The sequence below is a fragment of the Cetorhinus maximus genome, chromosome 5, assembly GCF_964194155.1.
Source record: "Cetorhinus maximus chromosome 5, sCetMax3.hap1.1, whole genome shotgun sequence".
Classification (NCBI taxonomy): domain Eukaryota; kingdom Metazoa; phylum Chordata; class Chondrichthyes; order Lamniformes; family Cetorhinidae; genus Cetorhinus; species Cetorhinus maximus.
Window position 1 is genome coordinate 147,916,417 of NC_135883.1, and position 25,306 is coordinate 147,941,722.

General features: G+C 43.5%; 1 protein-coding gene across 4 annotated transcripts in view; it reads right to left on the bottom strand.

Annotated features, from left to right (window-relative positions):
- anapc1 (anaphase promoting complex subunit 1) overlaps positions 1–25,306 on the bottom strand; it is a 222,829-nt gene that overhangs the window by 18,833 nt on the left and 178,690 nt on the right. For all 4 annotated transcript variants that reach the window (XM_078542651.1, XM_078542649.1, XM_078542650.1 and 1 more), the window contains 6 exons: positions 8,369–8,446; positions 7,729–7,796; positions 7,447–7,585; positions 7,216–7,302; positions 2,523–2,618; positions 1,375–1,570 (listed from right to left, as the gene is read on the bottom strand). In XM_078542651.1, coding sequence (XP_078398777.1) covers positions 1,375–1,570; positions 2,523–2,618; positions 7,216–7,302; positions 7,447–7,585; positions 7,729–7,796; positions 8,369–8,446 — 664 coding nt within the window. The remainder of the gene's footprint in view (positions 1–1,374; positions 1,571–2,522; positions 2,619–7,215; positions 7,303–7,446; positions 7,586–7,728; positions 7,797–8,368; positions 8,447–25,306) is intronic.

Here is a 25,306-nt window from a genome sequence, read left to right on the forward strand (position 1 = left end):
GCTGAACACATGAGGTAAGAGTGACTGCCCTTGACATCAAGGACGCATTTGACCAAGTGTGGCATCAAGGGGCCCTAGCAGAACTGGAGTCAATGGGAATCAGGGGGAAAGCTCTCCCCTGGTTGGAGTCATACCTAGCACAAAGGAAAATGGTTGTGGTTGTTGGAGGTCAGTCATCTCAGCTCCAGGACATCAACTGCAGGAGTTCCTCAGGTTGTTGTTCTCATAACAACCATCTTCAGCTGCTTCAACAATGGCCTTCCCTCCATCATAAGGTCAGAAGTGGGGGTGTTTTATGATGATTGCACAATGCCCAGCACCATTCGTGACTCCTTAGATACTGAAGCAGTCCATATCTAAATGTAGCAAGACTTGGACAATATCCAGGCTTGGGCTGACAAGTGGCAAGTAACATTCGTGCCACACAAGTGCCAGGCAATGACCATCTCCAACAAGACAGAATCTAACCAGCGCCCCATTACATTCAATGGCATTAACATCACCGAATCCCCCACTATCAACATCCTGGTGGGGTTACCATTGGCCAAAAACTAAACAGGACTAGCCATATAAATACTGTGGCTACAAGAGCAGGTCAGAGGCTAGGAACCCTGCAATGAGTAACTCACCTCCTGACTCCCCAAAGCCTGTCCACCATCTACAAGGCACAAGTCAGGAGTGTGATGGAATACTCCCCATTTGCCTAGATGAGTGCAACTCTCACAACACTGAAGAAGCTTGACACTGTTCAGAACAAAGCAGCTCGCTTGATTGGCACCACATCCACATTCACTCCCTCCACCACCGACACACAGTAGCAGCAGTGTGTACCATCTACAAGATGCACTGCAGGAATTTACCAAGGCTCCTTAGACAGCACCTTCCAAACCCACGACCACTACCACCTAGGAGGACGAGGGCAGCCGATAGATGGAAACACCACCACCTGGAAGTCCCCTCCAAGTCACTCACCACCCTGACTTGGAAATACATCGCCGTTCCTTCACTGTCGCTGGGTCAAAATCCTTGAACTTACTTCCTAACCTATACCACGTGGACTGCAGCGGTTCAAGATGGCGATTCCACACCAACATCTCAAGGGCAACTAGGGATGGGCAATAAATGCTGGCCCAGCCAGCGAAGCCCACATCCCGTGAATGAATAAAAAAAGAATTGATTATAAATTGCTTCCCCTTCCGGTCACTATTATGTCTCCCTTCCGTACAATTTCTTTTTTTTAAAATTGGGTTCTACATCACTATTTTAATTTTTTTTTTAGAACATGCAGGTTCAATTCTAAAAATCACGTGCCCTAAATCAAATGGCTGAGAGGTTGTCAACAATCTAAAAAACAAAATTACAGAAAGTGTTTACCATGGAGCCACTGATCCAGGGTTTTATCCAACATGTTCTTCATGGCAAGAAGGAACTCAGGGTTGATGAGTAGTCCAGTGGTGCTGTTTTTAAATTTATCCTGGAGGCAAACAGAGTTATAGAACTGCTGCACTAACTTTATCTGCCACAGCTCGAAGGTTTCCGACATCTCTTTCCGTTCTAATCTGCGCACTGCCTGAAATGGAAAGAGCAAACAGTGCTAAGTTGTGTAGTCTTTCTCAATCTGAGTTGGACGACAATGCAAAGCAAAATTTTTAATTTTTTTTACAAGACAATTTGATAAAGATTTACTTAGGAAAATGCAGTGGAGCTCATTGTTGAACTATTTAGTGACATTTTCTTCCATTTGAATTGTTCTTTAACATTTAAAATGTGCAATGGATTCTGGAATAGCCCCACTTCTGAAATGCATTTATTATGCTCATGCTTTCTGAGTGCCAGCAGAAAGACTGCAGGAATGACTGCTGAAAGTCACTTCCAGCGACATCTCTGCAACTCAACAGCAATGCCCGCCAGATGAAATGAGTGTCTGGGCTACAAGTGGCACCCAGATTACATCAGGAGCACCATTGTTCTATGCCTACAAAAAGGATAGCAAAGTACACTGCAGATCCAGTGCATTGAAACATGGAATGCTAACAGATGGGTTCATGGTTGAAAACTTTTTCAAGTTCTGGGTTTTGATCTCAACCATTATGGAAGCCACTTGGCAGAAGCTGAACGTCACCAAGTAAGGGGAGGCGATGGCATAGTGATGTTGTCGCTGGGCGTAATCTAGAGACCTAGGGTAATGCTCAGAGGACCCGGATTCGAATCCCACCTCGGCAGATGGTGGAATTTAAATTCAATAAAAATCTGGAATTAAAAGTCTAATGATGACCATGAAGCCATTGTCGACTGTTGTAAAAACCCATCCAGTTCACTAATGTCCTTTCCTTTAGGGAAGGAAATCTGGCTCCAGACCAGGTAAGGACTCTTAAATGCCCTCTGAACTAGGGCAACTAGTAGGAAATCTGGGAATAGGTTTCACGCTGCTGTCTTCAAGTGAAGTTAGTGTGCAGCGGAGAGACAGTAGAAATAGGAATGGGCTAAAAATACCTAAAGAGTCCAAAGGATCCCTGTTTTACCTGATCAATGGCTATATATGTAGGTAACATTTCTGGCTTCTCTTGAGTGACACATTCATATAAGATGGATGAGAGCAAGTCTAGCACGTCCTGTTTCTGAAGGGAGAGAACAGTTTTATTGTTAATAACATAATATTGTTTTTAATCAATGACAAAAACGTACATCATAACAATCAGCCCTAAACTACTTTCCATCTTGTCGTATGCATAAATGAAATGTGGATAGTTAACTTCAGCACTCATTCAGATTCAGCCTAACGATGCCTTTAATTGGGATTTACAACATTAGAAAAACTGCGCCACTCAGACCTGAAAAAAACCCAACAAAAACACTTAATGCTTAACACTTCAATACCTCAAGTTTTCAGCACTTGTGCATTTTTCAATTTGTGACAGTATATGGGAATTCAAGCAAAGTTAACAGGTCGATAGTCTGAGTTGTCTGCATGGCTGAGGCAGTGAGTACAAGGATCGGCCACCGTAAGATGGTGAATGTGCACTTACACTCACCACATCCCACATCTCCAAGTTTCCGGAATGTTACACAGTATTCAAAAGCTGCATGCAGCAAAGTTTCTGTCTTAAAGGAAAAATTAAAGCACAATCCAAATGATGATTTTTGCTTCCCTTTATGGAAAACAGGAGTGGTGGAACATCAAATGCCAGAGGCTAAATGTTCCCACTTGGCAAGTTATGGCAGTACCTGACACTTCTAACTCATTGTGCTGCCTCACCTAGCTGTTACACGGTGTCTCCACAGCACTGCAAGAATTACAATCACTCGTTAAGGCAACTAAAGCAGGTAGCCTGACAGCTCAGGGAGGGGCAGAGCTACCCTGATCAGAAATGTCCCAGTTTTATATCCCCATTCCTCTGTATAGAGGTAGCAGATATCAGACAAGGCTGCAGTGGAGTGCTATAGAAAAAGCTGGAAAACTCAGCATGTCTGGCAGCTGACAAGACTGTGGGAATCACGCTGTACTCCAGTAACAGGCTGCAGGAATCACACTGTACTCCAGTAACAGACTGCAGGAATCACACTGTACTCCAGTAACAGGCTGCAGGAATCACACTGTACTCCAGTAACAGGCTGCAGGAATCACACTGTACTCCAGTAACAGACTGCAGGAATCACACTGTACTCCAGTAACAGGCTGCAGGAATCACACTGTACTCCAGTAACAGGCTGTGGGAATCACACTGTACTCCAGTAACAGACTGCGGGAATCACACTGTGCCCCAGTAACAGGCTGCAGGAATCACACTGTACTCCAGTAACAGACTGCGGGAATCACACTGTGCCCCAGTAACAGACTGCAGGAACCACACTGTGCCCTAGTAACAGACTGCGAGAATCACACTGTACTCTAGTAACAGACTGCGGGAATCACACTGTGCCCTAGTAACAGACTACGAGAATCACACTGTGCTCCAGTAACAGACTGCAGGAATCACACTGTGCTCCAGTAACCGACTGCGTGAATCACACTGTACTCCAGTAACAGACTGCAGGAATCACACTGTGCTCCAGTAACAGACTGCGAGAATCACACTGTGCTCCAGTAACAGATTGTAGGAATCACACTGCGCCCTAGTAACAGACTGCGGGAATCACACTGTGCTCCAGTAACAGACTACAGGAATCACACTGTGCCCTAGTAACAGACTGCGAGAATCACACTGTACTCCAGTAAAACTGCGGGTATCACACTGTACTCCAGTAACAGACTGCGGAATCACACTGTACCCCAGTACTGTGGGGATCACATCCTACTGAAGTAACAAAATGTGGGAATTGCATTCTACTCTCGTAACATGTCCAGAATCACCCAAAGAATAATATCCACATTAAGAACCAGAAAAATAAAACTGCTAGAAACAGAGGATGAAACAAAAAATACCAAATGCTAAGATACATAACTCTCGCAAAACAAATGTGATGTGGAAGGCCATTCAGTTCATCTCCAGGGAACAAATCTACCATCATCTCATTAAGCTTATCGGTAAATGATTCAGGAGGTCCAATTCCCTTGTGATCACTCTCACTCCAATATTTTATAAATTTCCAATTAACTAGCTTCTCGAACAAGGAAACTGCGACAAATAATTAACTATTTCTTATGTTAACTACCAAACAATTTTGGCTGATTAGTGAAATACATTCTGTCCCTCATTACAATTAAGTTCACCAGCTTACAATTTTGCTGATTATAGCGAAGTGCTTTGATAAATATTCAAAACTACATCAGAAAACGAAAGATAAAAGCAAAATACTGCAGATGATGGACATCTGAAATAAAAACAGGAAATGTTGGAAAAACTCAGCAGGTCTGGCGGCATCTGTGGGGAGAGAAACAGAGTTAATGTTTCGAGTCTGTATGACTCTTCTTCAGAGCTAAAGAGAAGTGGAAGTGTGATGTGATGGATTTTATACTGTTTTAGAGGGGGTGGAGCAAGATAAAAGGTGTGGGATAGGTGACAGCTTAGGACAGGGATAGGTGACAACTAAGGAGAGATTGATAAAGATGTCATGGACACAAGGCAAAAGGAGTGTTAATGGTAGTGGTAAAGACTGAAAGAGGTGCTGCTAGTGGCATAAAGGTAAGATAGCAGAAGCTTTTAACAGTAGAAGAGGAGTCGGCGCTCTGTGAAAGCACAGTATAGAAACAAGTGACAGATGGCCCTGTGGGGGAAGGGGGGTTGGAGAAAAAGGATTAAAAAAACGAACAAATAAATACAAGGATAAAATTTTAAGCAATAAAAAATTGGATTAAAAAGGAGTAGAGATGGAGGAGAGAGTTCATGGTCTGAAGCTGTTGAACTCGATGTTAAGCCTGAAAGGCTGTAAAGTGCCTAATCGGAAGGTGAGGTGCTGTTCCTCCAGTTTTGTGTTGGGCTTCAGTGGAACACTGCAGCAGGACAAGGATGGACATGTGGAATGACAGCTAGATGGTGTGTTGAAATGGCAAGCGACAGGAAGGTCTGGGTCATGCTTGCGGACTGAGAGAGGGTGTTCCGCAAACCAGCTTACGTTTAGTCTCCCCAGTGTAGAGGAGGCTGCATTGGGAGCAGAGAATACCGTAGACCAAATTGAAGGAGGTGCAAGTGAAACACTTGAAAGGAGTGTTTGAAGCTTGGATGGTGAGGAGGGAGGTGGTAAGCGGGCAGGTGTTGCACTTTCTGCGATTGCATGGGAAGGTGCCGTGGGGAGGGGATAAGAAGTTAGGGGTGATGGAGGAGTGGATCAGTGTGTCATGCAAAGAATGGTCCCTATGGAATGCTGACCGGGGGTTGGGAGGGTGGGGGTGGCGGTGTGGTGATGGTGAGGGGAAGATGTGTTTGGTGGTGGCATCATCCTGGAGTTGGTGGAAATGACAGAATCCTTTGAATGTGGAGGCTGCTGGGGTGAAAAGTGAGGACAAGGGGGACCCTAACACGGTTTTGGGGGAGGGGGAGATAAATGGGTGAGGGCAGAGATGCGGAAGATGGTCGGACACAGTTGAGGGCCCTGTCAACCACATTGGGTTAAGGAAAAAGGACGACATGTCAGAAGCGCCATTTTGGAAGGTGGCATAATCAGAATGATGTGACGGAGGCAGAGGAACTGAGAGAATGGGATGGAGTCCTTATAGGAAACAGGGTGTGAGGAACTGGAGTCAAGGTAGCTGTGGGAGTCAGCAGACTTGTAATGAATATTGGTGGACCGTCTATTACCAGAAATGGAGACAGAGGGGTCAAGGAAGGGAAGGGAAGTGTCGAAGATGGACGAAGTGAAGGTGATAGAGGGGTGGATATTGGAAGCGAAAAATCAATAAATTTTTCCAGGTCCAGATGAGGGCATGAAGCGGCACCAATACCGTTATTGATGTACCTAAAGAAGAGTTGTGGGAGGGGTCCAGAGTAGGACTGGAACAAGGAATGTTCCACATATCCCATAAAGAGACAGGCATAACTGGGGCTCATGCGGGTACCCATAGCCACACCTTTTATTTGGAGGAAGTGAGACAAGTTAAAGGAGAAATTGTTCAGTGAGCAAACAAGTTCGGCCAGGCGGAGGAGAGTGGTGGTGGATGGGAATTGTTTGGGCCTCTGTTCAAGGAAGAAGCGGAATGCCGTTAGACCATCCTGGAGGAGGGGGATGGAGGTGTACAGCGATCAGACATCTATGGGTGAAGAGGGGATGGTTAGGGCCAGGAAACTGAAAATTGGTGATATGATGTAGGGCATCAGAGGAATCATGAATGTAGGTGGGAAGAGACTGCAGAAGGGGAAAGCAAATGGAGTCAAGATAGGAAGAAATGAGTTCCATGGGGCAGGAACAGGCTGACATGATGGGTCTACTGGGACAGTCCTATTTGTGGATTTTAGAAAGGTGGTAGAAGCAGACTGTCCAAGGTTGGGAGACTATGAGGTTGGAAGATCTCCAGAGGAGATGAGGTCAGTGACGGTCCTGGAAAAAATGGCTTGATGTTCGGTGGTGGGGTCATGGTCCGGGGGAGGGAGGAAGAAGTGTCTGAGAGTTGGTGCTCAGCCTCTGCAAGGTAGAGATCTGTATGCCAGAAAACAAAAGTTGGGAGCAAATGATTGAGCAGACTTTATACCAGATACAGGATTACACAGCAAGTTAAGGAAGAAACATATGTACAGAATTAGAATTTTACGTGATATTGCTACTGTGATAAGGAACGCTCACCTGTCCCTCTTTCTTTGAATGTTTGCAAAAGTACTCTGCAAATGACAGCAAAGCTGGATCAGAGGTAAAAGCTGAAACAGCTTCAGGCTGCAAAGAAAGCACAGTGGGGTTTTAAAATCTAGCTGACATATGGAGTCAAAAAATAAACTAAGCACAAAGACACAGACATTTCTTAGCCATCAGTGTACTTTACAGAAGTGGGTTAGAAGGAAGCAGTTTTCTCGATTGTACCTTGATAGAAAGGAACTCGGGATTTCTGTGAGTGAATGTCTGAGCTAAAAGACTACGAAAGCCTTTCGGATCCTCTGTGTAGGAGAGATGTCCTGCTCGGAGCTTGACATAAAGAAATCCATCTTTCGACAGAATTGATCTGAAAGAAAGAGTCCATGACAATTGGGTGATAACAAATTACCTCGTGCAGACAGCACAAAATTACAGCTTTCAGTTATTTCTACATTCAACAAATGGACAAGGCAAGATAAAGACAAAAAATTACGTTACAAGGATACTCACTGCAAACTTGGTGGTCCTTTAGAGAGATCCATCATAATCTCCCAATACTTGGGACCTTTTACTTTGATCTGAAAAGAGTAAAGCTCTTGTCATCTGTCTTTTATCTTGAGGTTGTTCATTTCTCTTAACTTGCCCCGATTATTACTTTATGACTGGATTCTTTGCAGGACATAGAATCTGATATTGTGCCACCTAACAAACTAACAACATGTCGTTTGATTTGCCCCTCAAAAGGCAATCAAAATGCTGTCTTCTGTGCAGAACCAAATGATAAGAGGCATCCTTGTAAGAGGAATGAGTGAACCATGTTAGCTTATCTTGATTTTGTTCCCCCTACCTCGATAACCTGCCACAAAACAGTCTGCTCAATAATGAAGCTAAGAATTAAAAAAAAAAATCTATTTCACCATGTTGAAATACAAACCTATTACCATATAATTGGGAAATGAATGAAAGGACTATTTTTCCAATGTTATTGCTCACTGCACATGCCAATTGCATATTTAATCCAGAATAACAGCTAATAAAAATATACAAGCAGGATGAAATGCTGCCAGTTGCATTACTTTAGATCCCATACTGGAAAGTAGTTGTGTTGATCTTACCAACAATGTTCTTACCAAAGAAAGGTCTACTTTACCTCTTTTAGTAAATGTAATTCAGGAAGAAGGCTAGGCGCCATGAGGTTTACTGTCATTTCCTCACACCATTGAGAAGCCTAGATTAAAAACAAAGATATAAATCTTTTTTTGAAATACTTAAATGGCAGTTTCTAGAAATACTCATTTATTCCCTTCTACTCAACAATAACAATTTATATTTATACAGAACTTTTAACATAACAAACTATCAGGCACTTCACAGGAGTGTCATCGAATAACATTTAACACCAAGGTCAAATAAGGGCATAAGGTGTTAAGGCAAATGATCCAAAAGCTTGGTCAAAGAGATAAGTTTTAAGGAGTGTCTTAAAGGAGGAAAGAGAGTTCAAGAAGTGGAGAGGTTTATGGAGGAAATTCTATAGCTAGTGCCTTGGCAGCTGAAGCTTCAGAAAAACTTTCATCCTCTGCTGGACCCCAGAAAGTGAATGGCTCCTGGAAGAATACAGCAAAAATGAAGACCCTGATGTGGCAACAGCACCCCACGAATCCCCTGATGAAGGACGTTTCATAAGATGGTAGGGAACAGCACAGAAGATTGACTTCACAAACTCATGCCGAATGGCGTGGAATCTCCTAAGCCACTCGAGAGCAGCCGGGCAAGAATCACACCAATGGCCCAGAATCAACGCTGATGCCGTTAGTTCACAGTTCCTAATAAACTCAAAGATACCGGCCAGCTGGGAAGATACACGGATGGTAAAAACAGCCCAAATGCAGTTTTTCAAGAAAGTCCACAGCGGACATAAACCCTTACAGACAAGAGGAAATATATCATTCCCTGACAGCACCCAAGTTGGGTGAAGCAGTAGGAGTCAATGGGATTTGGAATTCCTGAAGAACACTGGATCAAAGGGAAGGAAGTGGCTAGCAAAGATGTTTAGCAACATCCACAGGTGCCATTCCAAACATCTGGCATCAATCCAATATAGTGGCCACTTCCAAGCCAGGGAAGCCACTCGGCGACCCATGCAGCTACTGCCCATCGCTCTGCTTTCTAGAACATAAGGTCCTGGAATGCCTCCCACCCTGGAAGCAGCAATGCAAGCAGGTTTTTGCATAGGCTGCATCGGCTTAGAGCAGGTCCTGACACTGACCTTGCATACCGAAACCGGTTCCCAGAAAGGCCTGAAGACAGGAACTATCTTTGTTAACTTGTCCTGCACCTATGATACAGTGTGGTGTATAGGCAAGCTGCTGAAACTCCCCAAAATGACCTCCTTGTGAAAACCCTACAACTAAACTCCATGATCAGTAACCAACAGGTCTGGGTGCATCTTGGAGATCAAACTAGCTGCTCACACAATCAACAACAGGCTCCCACAGGGATCAGTCCTTGCACCCGTCCTCTTCAACATATATACCAGTGACCTCCCTCCTACAAAGTCATGGACTGTGGTCAAGAGAGTTGCCATGCAGGGAGCACGACAAGCAAACAAACCCTGGTGGGTTTGCTTGTAGGCTTCCAGGAGCGGTTCCTTGTTCAAAGGCACTAATTGCCTAATCAAGGGGCCTGGCATTGGGAAGGGGGCGGGCCCGCTGAGAGCCACCCCTCAGACCCCTCACCAAATCACTGTTCCTGGGACCCTCCTTGATCCAAGACCCCTGGTTGGTGTAGTATCAGCAGCAACCACCACCCCTCCAGTGGCACTGTTGAGTATAGAAGAGCCTCCGGCCTTTGATTGGTCAGCAGCTCCTGGTGGGAAGGACTTTCATCCTCAGGGTCCTTTAACCTGGGGCAAGGCCCGCTGCTGGCCTATTAAGTACCTGAGTGGCAGAATATTGTCAAATGAATCCTGAGCAGCCATTCTTTGGTGTTTAGATCTAACAGGTTCAAGTGTTCAACAGACTAATAGGATTTCACATTAAAGGTAAGCAACCTCATTATCAACAACTCCTGCAGTAAAGACCTCTTGAATGGCATTTGTTGCATGATAATCTAATTCCTGTGCATGTTTTTTTCCCTTCAAACAAGTCAATATTGGCTTCTTGAGTTTTCAGCTCTTCTAGATGTCACTCTTGTGATCTTGTGATAAAGGTACATACATGAATTCCATGTATACTAATCCACTGCATTTCTCTCATCTACCAGGTCTGTTACCTCTTCAAAGAATTCAACGACATTTGCTAAGCATATTGTTCTTAAACCCTTTGAAATCTGTGCTGCCTAATCCTAACTATTTTCTCGAGATACGTGGCAATTTCAGCCTTAAAGACTAAAATATTCCCTACCACAGATGCTAAGTTAACTGGCCTGTACTTATCCAGATTAGTTCTGTCTCCCTTTTAAAGAATGAGTACTGCATTGGCCACACTCCAGTTCTCCAGCACAATTCAGGAGTTCTGAAATAATAATTTATTGTTATATTTATTATAATTGTAGGGCCTTTGCAATTTGCTCCCCTCATCTCATTCAGGATTCCAGGATGTATCCAGTCAGGCCCTGGCACATTGCCCTTCTCTTAGCTTAACTGACTCGCCTAAAAAGTCCTTTCTGTCCATCATAATATCATTTATTTCAACCACTTCAGGATATGCCTCCACCCCTATATCCTTCTCAGTAAAGACTGATGTGAAGTGCTTAGCAAATATTTCTCACATAGGCAAAGAAAATGATATTGCCTTATGTTGCAAGTGCTTTTTATTTTAATTGCAAGAGAAGATTGATGACTGGTCTTACAAAATCTCCAAATACAAGTTAAAAAATCTTCAGAATGCCAATGAGAATTGCTTATCTCTACTTGGATAGAGTAGTTGTTCTACTGTTTATAATGTGAAATGGTTATTCAGTTGGCATTTTACAGTTCTATAGTGCTTGAGAAAGTCTAAAAACTAAAAACTTAAAATGAAGTGGGGACTGGATAGTGCAACAGATTAAGTACAAAGAACAAAGAAAAGTACAGCACAGGAACAGGCCCTTCGGCCCTCCAAGCCTGCGCCGATCATATTGCCTATCAAACTATTGTACATTGTGCATTGGCCTTTCACCTCTGGGGCCAGGGTTTTAACCCAGGACTGAGATAAAGGAGAAACTTCTTCACTCGGGGAGGCTGTGAATCCTTGGAAGTGTCAGAGGGTTGTGGGTGCTCCATCATTATATTTACAGCTGAGATAGATAGGTCTCTCAAAGAATTAAGGGATATGGGAAGCGGCAGGAAAATGGAGTTGAGGCAGAAGATCAGCCCTGATCGGATTGAATGGCAAAGCCAGTTCAAGGGGACCTATGGTCTACTCCTGCTCCTATGTCTTATGTTCTAACATGCTAATTCAATAAAAGTTTCTCCTCTGTTGACTACAAGATTTCTGCATGCGTTTGAGCCATCTCCAATCAGTTCTAAAATAGACATTGAGGACGGAATACAAAATCTGATGAGTTGATAATTTAAGAGAGACAGAGAAATCGCAAGTATTAACATATTTAGAGAAGGTTCATTCAACTGATTCCTGGGATGAAGTGGTTTTCTTCAGAGGAAAGATTGGGCAAGTTGAGCCTGTACCCATTGAAGTTTAGAAGAGTGAGGGGTGATTTGATTGAAACATAAGATCCTGAGAGGACTTGACAGAGCAGATGCTGAGGGGGCATTTCCCCTTGTGGGGGAGTCTAGAATTATGGGGTACAGTTGAAAAATTAGGGGTCCCCCATTTAAGACCGAGATAAGGAGAATTCTTTTTTCTCTCAGAGGGTCGTTAACCTGTAGAATTCTCTTCTCCAGACTGCAGTGTTATCTGGGTCATTGAACATGTCCAAGGCTGAGTTAGATAGGTTTTTGATTGACCAGGGAGTCAAGGGTTGTTGGGGGGGGCATACAGGAAAGTAGCATTGAGGCTACAGTCAGATCAGCCATGATCTTATCGAATCACGCAGCAGGCTCGATGAGCCTAATGGCCAACTCCTGCTTCTAATTCTTGTGTTTTTTTATTGGTGTAGGAAATGCTATAATGACTACAATGCAGTAGGAGTGCTCTTCTTCAGGTTAATGTTAGGATACCTTGTGTACCATATCTACCTGTGGCAAACACAGCACTTGACCTGGTAATGCTTAATGATAATACTGGGAACAGAAGTCAGAGAGTCCTCATTTCCAGCAGAACTGACATCCCTTATCTGGATGAACACAACAAGATGTCCTCAAAATATTACCTTAAAAAGAACACGATTACTATCAGGTGTTCACGAATACCAATCACAATGAAAAACTCTGATCGTTTTTCTTTCTCCTAACTTAAATTTAATTAACCGCTTGTAGTACAATAACATGAGAATTGCTGAAAAAAGACATGATGTTGAAGCTTTTCATCCTGCACTCATCAGGACGAATTCATAAGAATACCAAATCTCAAAGGGAAAAACAGTTTATACTGCATGAGAAGAGGGTGCTGATTGGTTGGCAAGTGGACTCTGATTGGTAGAAGCATTGCTATGGAGAATGCACTAGGGAACAGCTAACTGCCAAACTTTTATTTAAATTCAAACTATGCAGGTCAACTCTGATTAGACAAGGCATTGATGTGGGGAATGAGCCAGGGAATGGCTGCCCCCGCTAGCTTTTGTTTAGGTGAAAAGGGTGCAATGCGTGGACGTGTTCTTTCTGTTTGCAAAGGACAGGGCCCTGCGTGTGAATATATGTAGCTTTTAGCACAAAAGCTAGCAGTTAAAGTACAGGCAGAGTGATGTTAGATGTCAGGAGGTGGTTCCCATCCCACAGAATGGCAGATAGTGGGTCTCTAGAACAGGCTGCTGATCGTGCAGTGAACTGTGTGTTACAGGGTTTCTTAAAGCAAGAACTGGACGGGTTTCTGGCTGGGGAGATCATCACCTTATATTATTGAGGTAGGTGCCATATAACATTAATCCGGATCAGGTTGGGGTATCGCCGGGGGTTGGGGGGGGGGAAGGATCCCCATCTGAGAAGCTTTTTCCCGATTTTCTTTTCCCCCTAATTGGCCTGGGTTTTTAGTCTGGTTCTTGGTGAAATTGCATCGGGTGAGCAATATATGTATCCTGACGCACAGGATAGTGTAATGTGTGGGACAGGCTGGATGAACTAGTAGGTCTTTTCCTTTCCATCACTGTTTGTGAGTGATGCATGTAGAAACATAGCTCGGCAGCAGCTGTCACTACCTAGGGAAAAGTGGACGGAGTATAATGGAGAGCAAACAGTCGAGGAACAATAAAAGGCACAGGAGACGTGTGTGGACTGAACAATAGTTGAGGCGGCCCAGTGGAGCTGAGTTTGGAAATGAGACTAAGAGATAATGATTCTTTTCAGTTGCTCGTGATCCCTTAAAGCCACCCTTCTGTGTTCAGATTTACATAGCAGGTTCCCTGGGGCAGAATGGATGCAAAACCTCCAAACCAGTTTTCTCATTTTCCCTTAGAACAGCACCTCCACAGAGTCATAAAAGGTCTACAGCACTGAAGAAGGCCCTTCGGCCCATTAAGTCTGCGCCGGTCAAACAAGTACCTCACTATTCTAATCCCATTTTCCAGCACTAGGCCTATAGCCTTGAATGCCATGGCATTGCAAGTGCGCATCCAGATAAATGGTATGACGGTTTATGCCTCTACCACCCTTTCAGGCAGTGAGTTCCAGATTCCCACCATCCTCTGGGTGAAAAAATTCTTCCTCACATCCCCTCTAAACCTCCTGCTCTTTGCCTTAAATCTATGCCCCCTGGTTATTGATCCCTCCCCAACCAGCATAACCTCCCTGCTCTTATATTCTATGCTTCGGCTAATAAAGACAAGTATCCCGTATGCCTTCTTAACCACCTTATCCACCTGTCCCGCTATCTTAAGGGACTGGTGGACATGTACACGAAGGTCCCTCTGATCCTTGGTACTTCCCAGGGTCCGACCATTCATCGTGTATTCCCGTGCCTTGTTTGTCCTGCCCAAGTGCATCACCTCACACTTATCCAGATTAAATTCCATTTGCCACTGATCAGCCCTTCTCTATCCTCTTGTAATCTAAGGCTATCCTCCTCACTATTTACCATCCCACCAATTTTCGTTGCTGTGAAAATTCATCTCGGGGGAAACCAGAGTGTGAAGATTTCAATACCGATCTCAGCCAGCAGCCCAACACTCTGATGCATTGTGGCTACCCAGTTGGCACTTTTTAATGCAACACTTGATGGTGTGGAGATATTGGGATTGGCAACAGACTTCAAACACTGCAGTATGAAGGTATTTCAGAAGTCAGAACAATTAGTGGCACTGAAAGAATAAACGAACTATAATTAGCATACAAGCGAGGCTCTGCTAGTGACGGCACACACCACTGTCAAGACTGTGTATCGAACACATTCTCAGCCAAACCAGTGTTCCTCAAGACACAAATTTACACATCTGTGGAGCTGCTCTGCTATTGGAAAGTGAGAAAACTGCCCTGAAGAGTTTCTTTCCACCTGCCGGTAAATCAACCACTGAATAGTATGCGTAGCATTTGTGGAGTTCTTAATGACCAGCAATAATATATTAAAAAATCACTGACTAGCCACATGTAGGGCTGCAATGACACCATTTTATCAGGCACTAATTTTGGTGGAAAATGCCTTGGACACCAATGACACAAGTAAATGTACTTCATGTGTGTATTTTCACTTAACAAAAGTCTACCATTATTAAGCGCAAAAATTTGCAGTCTTTCCCTCTCCCAGTCTGGAATTCTAGCATGAATTTATCATGCAACACATCTTAGCTTTCTCATAGAATCATTTAATTTATGGCAGAGAAGGCGGCCATTTTTGTCCAGCAGATGCGAGCTGTATTTTGCCTTGTATCTGAGTGATTGTTGAGAGAATGTCCTCTCAATGAGACGCGTCAGAATGCAGTGACATACTGCTTCAACTTTCCCATGCCGTGCCCTGTTGGAGCTTGCTTTCTTTTGCTCCCCTGGAACTGTTATTCTAATTGACTGAGCTGATCACAATGATAGCTTCCTATTCTGTACTATTCAATAGCCGCAGGCATAGTTATTTCGACACAGGCTATTTGGCCCATAAGGTCCACAAGGACTCTCTGTAGAGCAATCCAGTCAGTCCCAATCCCCTGCTCGATCTCCATAACCCTACAAATTGATGTCCTTTGAGTGCCCATCAAATTTGCCTTTGAAATCGTTGATCCAAATTAAGTCCACCATTTTTGCCTGCATTTTACATGCTTAGCAGACAGCTAATATGTTGTAGCTGAGGAAACAAAGAATACAAAGCAATCTAAAAGCGCTCACTCTCAGCTTTCTGTCTTACCATTTTATTGAAAAATACCCTTGTGGTTAAAGTTCATATGCATACACAGTGAGAGTATTGAGATTAAAAACCCAACGATGGCGTCTATTACTCATTTTTTGACTTGCTAATCAAAAACACAACGAGCTACATTTGGAATCCAAATTAGTCGCATGTTGCTAATGTGTTGGGACATAGGAAATACTGGACATGGAGTTAAACCTCTACTCCAAATTTAAAAGCCAAAACGAAAAGTTAAATACTTTTCATGAGAATAAATATTTTGAGATCTCCTCTTGCTTAGTCAGAAGAACTTTATGCTTTTACTATCACTACTAAAAGAAAATGGCCCCACAATACATGGGCAGGAGTAAACTCAGAATGTCATTGGGTAAATCCTGAGGGAGGTTGCTTGCAACCCTAATTACAGGGCACAGAAGATGCTAATGACATACAGCAGAACATAAACACAAGTGTTTCTTGCTTTCTTTCCTTTACTTCAACATCATAAAGATTAGTCTCCTCCTAATTTAAGGCCTGATTGTTCATTGATATGGAGTCAGAAATGAGATTTTCAGCTCAGTTAGGGAACCTTGGTCCGAGCGACAGCAGAGATAAATAGATTTTCTGCCCAGGAGTGTATTTGTCCTTTTATAATTCATCATCCACATTCCAAGGGAACACAGCTAAGTCTCATGGTATCAGGTCAAACATGGGCAAGGAAATCTCCTGCTGATTCCACCTACAGCCCTCCCTCAGCTGATGAATCAGTACTTCTCCATGTTGAACAGTACTTGGAAGAAGCACTGAAGGTAGCAAGGCCACAGAATGTACTCTTGTGTGAGATTTCACTGCCCATCACCAAGAGTGGCTTGGTAGCACCACTACTGACTAAACTGGCTGAGTCCTGAAGGACACTTCTGTCAAACTGGACTTGTAGCAAGTGGTGAGTGAATCAACAAGAGGGAAAATCTATTTGACCTCACCCTCACCAATCTACCTGTCACAGATGCACCTGTCCATGAAAAGTAGGAGTGACCACTGCACAGCCTTTGTGGAGACAAAGTCCCATCTTCACAATAAGGATACCGAACATCATGTTGTGTGACACAGCCACCTTGCTACTTGGGACAGATTCGGAACAAAATTGGGCATCCATGGGGCGCTGTGGGACATCAGCAAGAATTGTACTCAACCAGAATCTATAACTCATGGAAAATTATTCACTAGATTTGGGGCAAGGTTCCATTAGATTGGAGAATAGCTAATGTAATTCCTTTACTCAAAAAGGGATGGAGACAGAAAGCAGGAAACTATAGACCAATTAGCTTAACATCTGTCATAGGAAAGAAGTTAGAAGCTATTATTAAAGACGTTATACATAGCACTTAGATAAATTCAAGGAAATTAGGCAAAGTCACCATGGCTTTGTGAAAGGGAAATCATGTTTAATTAATTTATTGGAGTTTTTGGAAGAAGTAACAGATGCCACGGTTAAAGGGGAACCAGTGGATGTGCTGTACTTAGATTTTCAGAAGGCATTTGATAAGGTGCCCCATCAAAGGTTATTGCGGAAAATAAAAGCTCATGGTTTAAAGGGTAAAACGCTGGCATGGATAGAAGGTTGGCTAGCCAACAGGAAACAGAGCAGGCATAAATGGCTCATTTTCTGGTTGACAGAATATAATGAGTGGTGTGCCACAGGGTTCAGTGCTGGGGCCTCAACTCTTCACAATGTATATAAATGGTTTGGATGAAGGGATGGTGGGATGGTTACTAAGTTTGCTGATGACACAAAGGTAGGAAGGAAAGTAAGCTGTGAAGAGGATGTAAGGAGGCTACAAAAGGATATAGATCGGTTAGGTGAGTGGGAAAAGATCTGGCAGTATCTGGAGTATAATGTTGGAAAATATGAGGTTGTTCATTTTGGCAGGACGAATAAAAAAAGAGACATATTGTCTAAACGGTGAGAGATTGCAGAGCTCTGAGATGCAGAGGGATCTGGGTGTCCTAGTGCATGAATCGTAAAAGGTTAGTATGCAGGTACAGCAACTAATTAGCAAAGCTAATAGAATGTTATTGTTTATTGCAAGAGGAATTGAATACAAGAGTAGGGAGGTTATGTTTCAGTTATACAGGGCATTGGTGAGACCGCATCTGGAGTACTGTGTACAGTGTTGATCTCCTTACTTAAGGAAAGATGTAAATGCATTAGCAGTTCAGAAAAGGATTACTAGATTAATACCTGGAATGGGCAGGTAATCTTATGAAGAAAGGCTGGACAAGCTAGGCTTGTATCCGCTGGAATTTAGAAGTGTAAGAGGTGACTTGATTGAAACATACAAAATCCTGAGGAGTCTTGACAGGGTGACTGTGGAAAGGATATTTCCTCTTGTGGGAGAATCTAGAATTCAGGGTCACTGTTTCAAATAAGGGATCACTCATTTAGGCCAGAGATGAGGAAAGATTTTTACTCTTAGAGGGTTTGGAATTCTCTTCCTTAAAAGGTGGTTGAGGCAGAGTACTTGAATATCGTTAAGGCAGAGGTTGATAGATTCTTGATAAGCAAGGGGATGAAAGGTTATTGGGGATAGGCAGGAATATGAGGTTAAAATCAGATCAGTCATGACCTTGTTAAATGGCGGAGCAGGCTTGAGGGGGCGAATGGCCTAATCCTGCTCCTAATTCGTAGGTTTGGATCTTCATATCGCCTGGCATATCCCTCACTCTACCATTTTTTTCTTTATTCATGGGATGTGGGCTTCGCTGGCCAAGGAAGATGGTTGTGATTGTTGGAGGTCAGTCATCTCAGCTCCAGGGCATCACCACAGGAGTTCCTCAGGGTAATGTCCTCGGCCCAACCATTTTCCACTGCTTCATCAATGACCTTCCTTCCATCATAAGGTCAGAAGTGGGGATGTTCATTGATGATTGCACAATGTTCAGCACCATTCGCGACTCCTCAGATACTGAAGCAGTCCATGTCCAAGTGTAGCAAGACCTGGACAATATCCAGGCTTGGGCTGACAGGTGGCAAGTAACATTTGCGCCACACAAGTGTCAGGCAAAGGCCATCTCCAACAAGAGAGAATCCAACCATCGCCCCTTGATGTTCAATGGCATTACAATCACTAAATCCCCCACTATCATCATCCTGGGGGTTACCATTGACCAGAAGCTGTACTGGACTAGCCAGATAAATACTGTGGCTGCAAGAGCAGGTCAGAGGCTAGGAATCATGCAATGAGTAACCCACCAACTGACCCCCAAAGCTTGTCCACCGTCTACAAGGCACAAGTCAGGAGTGTGATGGGGTACTCCCCACTTGCCTGGATGAGTACAGCTCCCACAACACTCAAGAAGCCTGATACCATCCAGGACAAAGCAGCCCTCTTGATTGACACCACATCCACAAACATTCACTCCCTCCACCACCAACACACAGTAGCAGCAGTGTGTACCATCTGCAAGATGCACTGCAGGAACTCACCAAGGCTCCTTCGACAGCACCTTCCAAACTCACGACTACTTCCATCTAGAAGGACAAGGGCAACAGAAAGATGGGAACGCCACCACCTGGAAGTTCCTCTCCCAGTCACTCACCATCCTGACTTGGAAATATATCACCGTTCCTTCACTGTCGCTGGGTCAACATCCTGGAACTCCCTTCCTAACAGCACTGTGAGTGTACCTACACCACTTGGACTGCAGTGGTTCAAGAAGGAAGCTCACCACTCACCTTCTCAAGGGCAACTAGGGATGGGCAATAAATACTGGCTCAGCCAGCAAAGTCCACACCCCATGAATGAATAAAAAGAAAATTACCATCAAGCCACGGGATCAACCCTGGTTCAATGAATGGTGCAGGAGGGTATGTCAAGACCAGCAGCAGGCATACCTAAAAATGAGGTGTCAGCCTGCTGAAGCTACAACACAGGACTATTTGCAGGCTAAATGTGGAAGTAGCATGCGATTGACAGAGCTAACCGATCCCATGATCAGCAGTATTTTGCTTTAAGTCATAAATGGTGGTGGTCAACTAAACAACTAACTGGAGGAGGCGCCATAAATCTTCAATGATGGGGGAAGCACAGCACATCAGTGTAAAAGGCTGAAGCATTTGCAACCATCTTCAACCAGAAATGCCGCGTGGTTGATCCATCTCGGTCTCCTCCTGTGGTCCCCAATATCACAAATGCTAGCCTTCAGCCAATTTGATTCACGCCACATGATATCGAGAAACAACAGAGGGCACTGGACAGGGCAAAGGCTATGGGGCTGTAGTACTGAAGCTCGGTGCTTCCAGAACTAGCCCTGCCTGTTCCACAGTCCCTTTACAATTACAACACTAGCATCTACTTGAAATGTGAAAGATTTCCCAAGTATATCCTAGCCACAAAAAGCAGGACAAATCCAATCTTGTGTTACGATCTCCATAGAGAGAGATACTTTCAGAGAGGGATTCAGACTTCCAGTTATTAACTGAAAGAATCACCTGGCAAGATTCTACATTTTAAAACATTCACTGTAATAAATGACTAAAAAAATTGTTGACTAAACTCTTCTTTTGTCGAAACGTACGCTTTAACTGCTGAAAGTGACATCCTTTGTATACTTATCACCCATCACACCCTCTATGGTATTACAGTCCTTTTAGAAAACAGTCCACAGAAACTCCCAGCTTTCATTAGGTTTCCATATCCCTGTTTCACCGAGTAGTAACTTCGAGGGACCATCTCCAGGCACTTTTCAGTTTTTGTAGAGTTCCTTTAATCCAAAGCCAGCAGTAAAGCCTGTTCTGACAATTCTTCTTCCCCTGGTCATGCCAGGACGAATCTCCCAGAATCCTTACGTGGCTGTCGGATGCAACTCTTTGACTAGAGATTGTCTTTCTCCCGCATCTGGCTGTAGTAGCTCGCAAAGTCAAACAGCCTTTTCACTCTGCTGTCTGTCTGTGATATTCCCTGATTTGTAGGGAAGCCTGTAGGCTGGTCTCAAAAATGGCTTTTCTTCCTCTACCCTTTCCCTATGGCAATGTGAAACACATTAACGTTGCATTTATGGAGAACAGCTAATTAGCTATCCTTGGTCCCAACTCCCATTCATCTTAGAAGTAACTCAGTGGTTTACAGCGCAACTATTTACAACACAATACTGTTATGATATGGCAGGTGGTAACTGCCAGGCTGACCAAATCCCAGAGAGACCTGGCCAAGCTAACACAACAATTTGCAATTTGTATTTTGATGATGAGAAGGTATGTGCACTGAAGTCAGAAGTAAAGAGTCTACTACCGCTTTTAGGGATTTTAAAGATTAAATTAAAACATTTATTAACAAAAGAAAAGAAAACTTAAACACACAAGATTGCAGTTACACGGTTAAATCTGGTCTAACATTTCCCAAAAGATTCCTACTTAGCGAGGCAGTCCAAATAGATTCTTAATCTATAAACCATCCAGTAATATTACCACAAGGCACCCAATGTTGCTATAAGAGAGGTATTTCACAGCTCCTCTCTTCCTTTCACTTGACAATGGAATTCAAAGTCTTTTTACAAAACCTTGCTCTCTGGAGCAAGCAAGCACTTCTCTGGGGTGGCTAGAGGCTGCTTTTTCACAAGTCCACCTTTCAAGATCTCACATGGCCACTCCCATACAGCTTTCAATCTTTCCTTAAAAATATTTTCTCCCCTTATCTTTAAATCCATTGTTTTAAATTTTCTTTGAAACTCAAACTCTTCCAAATATAAGATCTTTCATGTTTCCATCTTCTCTTTGCTTTTGGGTCAATAAAATGTGATATCCCCACTGCTGGTTAACCTATGAGCTCCTGCAAGATGCAACAATTTTCCTCATCACCTTATAATTCTCCTTTGAAATTCAAACAACTTTTCAAATCATCTACAAATGCAAATCTTAGCTTGTCCATTTCCATTTCAAAATGCCTGCTTTTTCCCTAACCTCTCGAATGATTTAAACATTTCAATCTGACTATCTTCAGTTTAATTAATTAGACACATACACACACATAAGCCTGCTTCAATATCCCACAGCAATATTAGGAAAAAAAAAGAAATTTCCTTTACAATGCCAACATCACCTTTCTAGGACTTCAGGAGAGTCAGTGTTTACTTATGGTGAACTCAGAGACTGCTTTTTTTGTCTGCACTGGAGTGCTGCTTTGGGCTCCATTAGAGTGCTTCAGTTGGAGTTTGGTGAGAAAGGGACTTTTAAGGGTTGATTTCTATCTAAAGTCTAATCTTTCTTTAATTTAGCAACTAACTAAAAGTTGCTCTTTGGGTTGGGAGAAGGTGAGTTTTAGTCCAGCTTTAAAACAAAGGTTATACAGGCTCTGATTGCAGCTGCAGCTAGTTAATTAGCATAAACAGGTTTTCAGAAGCTAGATTCAAACAGCATAAAAGTAAGCCAACTACAGTGCTGCTTTTGTCTGCAGTGAAGTGCTGCTTTGGGTTGCATTAGAGTGCTTCAGTTGGAGTTTGGTGAGAGAGGGAGTTCGCCAAAGAGGGAAGGTGATCCATTCATTTTCTACATTCCTTCAGTAAGAAGAGCAGAGGCCTTGGTAAGTAGGACCTGCTAGGTATTTCTTCTGTCCTTAATATTCTCTAAAGTAGAGGAAGTAAAAGTAAAGGGAATAATTTAAGGGTAAGTCATGGCAGGACAGCTCGGCCAAGTGGAATGTTCCTCCTGTGTGATGTGGGAAGTCAGGGACACTTCCAGCGTCCAGGCGACAATGTGTTTTTTTTTATTCATTCACGGGATGTGGGATTCGTTGGCTGGGCCAGTATTTATTGCCCTGGAGGTGGTGGTGGTGAGCTGCCTTCTTGAACCGCTGCAGTCCATGTGGTGTTGGTACACCCACAGTGTTGTTAGGAAGGGAGTTCCAGGATTTTGACCCAGCAACAGTGAAGGAACAGCGATATATTTCCAAGTCAGGATGGTGAGTGACTTGGAGAAGAACTTCCAGGTGGCGGTGTTCCCTTTTATCTGTTGCCCTTGTCCTTCTCGGTGGTAGTGGTTGTGGGTTTGGAAGGTGCTGTTGAAGCAGCCTTGGTGAATTCCTGTATTGCATCTTGCAAGTGGTACACACTGCTGCTACTGTGGTGGAGGGAATGAATGTTCGTGGATGTGGTGCCAAACAAGTGGGCTGCTTTGTACTGGGCAGTGTCAAGCTTCTTGAGTGTTGTGGGAGTGCACTCATCCAGGCAAGTCGGGAGTATTCCATCACACCCCTGACTTATACCTTGTAGATGGTGGGCAGGCTTTGGGAAGTCAGGAGGTGAGTGCAGGAGGTATCTCCAGCTGTAGCTACTCGAAATCCATGTTTCGGAGCTGGAGCTGCACCTGGAGTCACTGCGGAGCATCCGTAAGGGTGAGACCTTCATGGATAACATGCACAGTGAGGTTAGTAACACCACAGGTAAAGAGTGCACAGGCAGAAAGGGAATGGGTGACCACCAGACAGAGTAAAAGCACTAGACAGGTAGTGCAAGAGTCCCCTGGGTCCATTTTCCTCTCCTACAGATTTTCTGTTTTGGATACTGCTGGGGGAGATGGCTTTCTTTGAGAAGCCAAGTCCGTGGCACCACGAGTGGCTCAGCTGTACAGAGGGGAGTAAAAAAAAGTGTGGGAGAGCAATAGTGATAGGGGATTCTATCATAAGGGGAACAGATAGATGTTGCTGCAGCCGCAGACGTGACACAAGGATGGTATGTTGCCTCCGTGGTGCCAGGGTCATGGATGTCACTGAGCGGCTGCAGGACATTCTGAAGGGGGAGGGTGAACAACCAGAGGTTGTGGCCCATATTGGTACCAAAGACATAGGTAATAAAAGGGATGAGGTCCTGAAAGCAGAATATAGGGAGCTAGGAAATAAATTAAAAAGCAGGGCTTCAAAAAGGTAGTAACCTCAGGATTAGTACCAGTGTAACATACTAGTGAGATTTGGAATAGGAGAATAGACCAGATGAATGCATGGCTGGAGAGATGGTGTGGGAGGGAGGGATTTAGAGGGATTGGGACTGATTCTGAGGAAGATGGAACATGTACAAACTGGACTGGGACCGATAGCCTCACAGGTGTATTCGCTAGTACTATGGGGGAGGGTTTAAACTAGGTTAGCAGCGGGATGGGAGACACAAGGGTGGGAAACAATAATAGGGATGAAAGGTAGAAAAGTAGAAAGCAAAAGTGGAAGGCAGAGGAAACAAGGGTTAGCAGCAAATAGGGCCATAGCACAAAAAAAGATATGTAAAAATGTTAAAAAGACAAGTCTAAAGGCACTGTACCTAAATGCACAGAGCATTTGCAATAAGGTAGACGAATTAACAATGCAAATAGATGTAAACGGGTACGATATGATTGCAATTACGGAGACATGGCTGCAGGATGACCAAGGCTGGGAACTGAATATCCAAAGGTACTTGATATTTAGGACGGACAGGCAAAAAAGGAAAAGGAGGTGGTGTGGCATTGTTAATTAGGATGAAATCAGTGTGATAGTGAGAGAGGATATTGGCTCAAAAAATCTAGATGCAGTGTCAGTCTGGGTGGAGCTAAGAAGCAACAAGGGATGGAAAACATTAGTGGGAGTTGTCGACAGGCCTCCAAACAGTAGTGATAAGGCAGAGGACGGCATTAAACAGGAAATTAGAGATGCATGTGACAAGGGTGCCACAATAATCATGGGTGACTTTAATTACATATAGACTGGGCAAACCAAATTAGCAATAACACAGTGGTGGATGAATTCCTGCAATGTGTATGAGATGCAATTTTTAGACCAGCATATCGAGCAACCGACTACGGAACAGGCTATCCTAGATTTGGTATTGTGCCAGGAGAAGGGTTTAATTAATAATCTTGTTATGCAGAGTCCTTTAGGGAACAGTGACCATAACATGATAGAATTCTTCATTAGGATGGAAAGTGAAGTAGTCTGATCCGAAACTAGGGTCCTAAATCTTAACAAAAGAAAATACAAAGGTATGAGGTGTGAGTTGGCTAAAATAGATTGGGGAATTTCATTAAAAGGCATGATGGTGGATAGGCAATGGCTAATATTTAAGGAACGAATGTACGCATTGCAACAGTTATATATTCCTTTCTGGCTCAAAAACACAACAGGAAAAGTGGCCCAACCATGGCTAACAAAAGAAATTAAGGATAGTATTTGGTCCAAAGAGGAGTCATATAAAGTTGCTAGAAAAAGTAGCAAGTCTGAAGATTGGAATGGGTTTAAATTCAGCAAAGGAGGACTAAGGGATTAAGAGGGGAAAAATAGAGCATGAGGGTAAACTTTGCAAAAGCTTCTATATATTGGTGTTTTACATTCTGAAATGGGAGAATTTATAATAGGGAACAAGGCAATGGCAGAGCAATTAAACTACTTAAGTTCTGTCTTCACAGAGAAAACACAAATAACTTCCCAGAAATGTTTGGGAACCAAGGGTCTAGTGGAAGGAGGAATTGAAAGCAATTAGTATTACTAAAACAATAGTGCCGGAGAAATTAATGGGACTGAAAGCTGATAAATCACCAGGGCCCGATACTCTACATCCCAGGGTACTAAAGCTGGAGGCCATGGAAATAGTGGATGCGTTGGTCATCTTCCAAAATTCTGTAGATTCTGGAACAGTCCCAGAAGATTGGAGGGTGGCAAACGTAACCC